Source organism: Ursus arctos, unplaced genomic scaffold (assembly GCF_023065955.2).
Source record: "Ursus arctos isolate Adak ecotype North America unplaced genomic scaffold, UrsArc2.0 scaffold_7, whole genome shotgun sequence".
In the NCBI taxonomy this organism is placed as follows: domain Eukaryota; kingdom Metazoa; phylum Chordata; class Mammalia; order Carnivora; family Ursidae; genus Ursus; species Ursus arctos.
In genome coordinates, this window is record NW_026623089.1 from 37,929,949 (window position 1) to 37,934,434 (window position 4,486).

At 42.7% G+C, this 4,486-nt stretch overlaps 1 protein-coding gene across 1 annotated transcript; it reads left to right on the plus strand.

The window, feature by feature from the left end:
- The first annotated feature begins 2,563 nt into the window (after window positions 1-2,563).
- LOC113243068 (olfactory receptor 6C74-like) lies at window positions 2,564-3,526 on the plus strand. The gene has a single exon (XM_026481501.3). It carries the CDS (start codon window positions 2,564-2,566, stop codon window positions 3,524-3,526), a length of 963 nt encoding a protein of 320 aa, XP_026337286.3.
- The last annotated feature ends 960 nt before the right edge of the window (window positions 3,527-4,486 follow it).

Consider the following 4,486-nt stretch of genomic DNA (forward strand, 5'->3'; position numbering starts at 1 on the left):
GCCTCAGTGCATATATCGCAGTAGAAAATTGTAGTCTGGACTTTAACCTCAAATTAGTAGCAATATTCAACTTGGGATTTTAAAAACCCTTGGGAAATTGTCATATAATTTCCTTCAAAAATCTTGGCAGAGAACAGTGCGGATTCTGAGAGTCAGCATCACCAACAACCATGGGAAGATAAATATAAGTGTTGCCCTGGTAATTCTTGTTCTCAACATTGACTAATTAGCTGCCCCCAGGCATGAGCCGTGCCTTTACTTTCTGCCCTGTCTCTACAGCATCTAATAAGGTTTGGGGGCTCACACTCTCTGCTCACTGGCTGGGTCCATCCTGCTTTGTGACCAAACAATATTGTGGCAAAAATATCACGGAGGTTTCAAGCTTTTCTGTAAGCACCTCACTGTTGATGCAGTAAAACAAGGATTCTTCTCCACGTGGAAAGGTGAGGATATGATGGAGGAGCAAGTGCAGAAGAAGGTGGCTTGTGTCAGGAGTACCCATAACACGGAGCACGGAAGCAGAAGGACCCTTGTCTCAGCAACACCCAGGGCTGAACTTAGAAGGGGCTGCTCCCAGTGACTGGTATAGGAGGTGACAGCAACGTTGCATGTTAGGTGGGCTCTTACCTACTGGGGGAGTCAGAGCCAGACCTTTCATCAGAACCGTAAGTAGTCTGGCAGTCTGGCTCTAGCCCAGAATTGAGGGCAGTGAAATGTGGTTGTTTTAGTCTGTCTGCTCCTTTTTGAATTTTCAGTGGTCCAGGCTGCCATGTAGACTTCTGCTAGAAACATCCTGGGCTATGGAAACAGGGCTTTGTCAGCAGAACACTGGCAGCATGGGATACATATTCACCCCACTCTGGGACAACAGGCTGTGACAAATGAGTTTCTTTCTCCTCTCCTTTCCCCTCAGCCCACAACAAGCTTTTGATTTCTTGGAAGACAATAGTTGCAAGAGGAGGAGGTCCTGTCCCCCATGAGGTGACTCCTGTGTGCCTGGCCTCATGGACCCTTGTGACTTGGTGGACTTACTGGGGTCAACAGGAACAGCAGAGGTTCCTTCAGGCTCTGCCACTCAGGGGTGAGCAGTTTGGTTTCATGAGCAGCCCTTCACAGGACCTGGCCCACGGTGCATTAGTGAGAGTGATACTTCCACACTGCCGACCTTTAGCCTGTATTGATATGCTGGAGTCCAACACCAACCTGAGAGAAATTACTGATTGAGAGGACTGAAAAAAGAAGAATGTTCACTGAACTTTGATGTAAGAATGAGTGCATGAGTGCCAGGTGCCCGGCATATCTTCCTAAACTACTCTCACTCCCACTTCCAACACAGGGCAGCATGAACCCTGGGGGCAGGGGTGGGTGAAACCTACACTTAAACATACCTCATGTTGTTGAGCAACCCCCAATGTCTCTGGCCTACTGCTTCTGCTAAAATAGATTCTCTCTAAGCACCATGTTATTTCACAGATCAATAACACATCACAGATACTATCTAAGCATAGAAACAATTAAGATAAATAAAGCTAATCTTTCACTTAAGTTTGAGAGATCATCAATAATAGATTTGTTCCTGTTTTAAAATATTTTGTCACTGCATTTGGAAATAGCAGATACTCCAGATTCTGGCACTCTGGCTGAAGTCCCAGCTATGTGATCTAAGCTCTCTGGAACTCTTTAAGCTTCAGTTTCTGCTTTTGTAGAAGAAGAGGTTCATGGTTATTGTGAAGAGTAATAGAAATAATTAGCTCAGTGATCAGCATAGAAAAAGCATAAATCCTCAACACATGATGATGATGAAAACTTGGACCATAGAATGTATTGCATATTTTAAAAGGGATATTCAAAGGGAATATTACTAACATTATTATTATGTTTACTTACAAATTAATATTATTAAAAATAAAAAAATGTTGGGCACCTGGGTGGCTCAGATGGTTAAGCGTCTGCTTCGGGCTCAAGTCATGATCTCGGAGTCCTGGGATTGAGTGCAGCATTGGGCCCCCTGCTTATCCCTCTGAACTTCCCCCCTCTCATGCTTTCTCTCTCTCACTCTCTCTCTCTCAAATAAATAAAATCTTTAAAATTGTTTTTAATAAAAAAATTAAAGAAATAATTAAAATGTTTTAAAACTATGAAAATGTCAATAACTCTGCCTATTAATGATGCTTTATTTACATTATATTAATGATCATAATATTACACTTAGATTTTCAGGAACACATAAGAAACATTGGCATCATATAACAAGTGAGTGACATGCTTTATCTTAATTTATTCTCAAAAGAACATGAACAGGTAGATCCTATCCTCTTTATTCTACAGAGAGTGAAAGTGAAGTTCACAAAGGCTAATTACCTTTCTAAAGATGACCCACCTCTCAAGGGTTAGAACTCAGTATTGAACTAGTATTGAGCTCAGATCCTACTGTTCAAGAACCAGCTGGCTATCCACTTTACTATCAGCCTAGCCACCTCCCTGGATAGTCAAATAACTTAATCATGCTCCTCTAAAACCTTTGTCCTCCCTGATGTCTTTATTCTAGGTTAGATCAGCATTGATGATGCTGTGCAAAGACATGCCCATGGAAATGAAGAATGGGACAACTGTCCAAGAATTCATCTTGGAGGGGTTTCCCGCTATCCAACACCTGGGAAAGATCCTCTTCCTGGTGCACCTGCTGGCGTACCTGGCATCCATTGCAGGAAATGCCGTCATAGTCACCATCACCTGTGCTGACTCCCGGCTCCACACACCTATGTACTTTTTCCTCAGCATTTTCTCCTTCTTGGAGTGTGGTGTCGTAAGTGCTGTTATTCCTAAGTTGCTGGTCATCTTTCTTTTAGATAGGAAAATCATTTCCTTTCTTGCTTGTTTCATACAAGCCTTTGTCTTTTTATTTCTGGGAGCAGCAGGTTTCCTCCTCATAGCAGTGATGTCTCTGGATCGGTATGTGGCCATTTGCAAGCCTCTGCATTACACGACCATCATGAACCCGAAGACTTGCTTCCTCCTGGTCACTGCCTGCTTCACTTCAGCCTTCCCTCTCATCAGTGGTATGGTAATAAAGGTTTCCCAGTTATCCTTCTGTGGCCCCCATGTCATCCCCCACTTTTTCTGTGATGTTGGCCCCCTGATTCATCTCTCCTGTTCTGACTCCAGGTCTGCTGAAATGTTGGCCTTTGCCCTCGCTTTGGTTATCCTTTTGACATCCCTTATCATAACCATCATTGCATACAGCAACATAGTAGTCACAATTGTGCGACTCCCATCAGCCAGGGAGAAACAGAAAGCTTTCTCCACCTGCTCCTCTCACCTCATTGTCCTCTCTCTGATGTATGGCAGCTGTGTGTTTATATATGTGAAACCAAAGCAAAGGAACAGGCTGGACTCCAACAGGGAGGCTGCCCTTGTGAACACGGTGGTGACCCCACTGCTCAACCCTGTCATCTACACTCTGCGGAACAAGCAGGTCCACCAGGCTCTGAGGGAGACAATGTGCAGAATGAAAATATCAAGATAAAAAAAATTACATGGCCTTGGAGTGGAAGACTTCAGAGAACCTTTTGTCTTCATTTTGGCTAATGTAGCAGTCCACAGAGTCGTAGTGCAGGGTCTCTGACAGCCACACTTGATCTGCACATTTTAACAAAATGGAAATCCATTTCTGAAGGTCTCATTTTACTTTGGTCTACATAACTATCTTCATAAATTTTCCAAATTTGGATGAAAATGATTAATTGCAAAATCCCTTACTAAATTTTTATTCTTCCCTCTGATATAAACCATGTGCTTGAAATTTCCAAAATTTTGTAGATTTATACGCTTTTTATTTCACCTCTCTCAAGCCATGAACATGGCTGAAGAGAATAATGATTTACCAAAGGGCATTTAGATAATTAAAATAATAGAGGGTTGTATGTTATGTTGTGGTTAGGAAAGAAAGGATGGAAATAGTACCAATGCTTGGTCCACATTCCCTCCACGTCTAGCCCAGGGAAATAATGGTCACAGTACTCTTCACCTTGGAATATATACGGTTTGCATCAGGTGTGCTCTTAAATGCTGTTCTTGGCCCTTAGCTTAGCTACATAGGTACAAATCAATTCTATGCTGGAGAGAAACAGAATTGTTCTCAGCCTCAGACCATTCTCTAAGGAGAGGGAATAGCCACAGCAGCCCACAGCTGAGCAAAGCTCCTATTTCCTTAATTATTTATTCTAGCTTCAGCTCCTCAGATGCATAATACACACTTATGAGTGGTTTGTATCCTAAAGCTGTGACCACAAAATGCTTGTGTAAATCAGTGGAAGGGTGCACTTATTTCATATTTCTTTTTTTTTTTTTAAAGATTTTATTTATTTATTTGACAGAGATAGAGACAGGCAGCTAAAGAGGGAACACAAGCAGGGGGAGTGGGAGAGGAAGAAGCAGGCTCATAGCGGAGGAGCCCGATGTGGGACTCAATCCCATAACGCCAGGA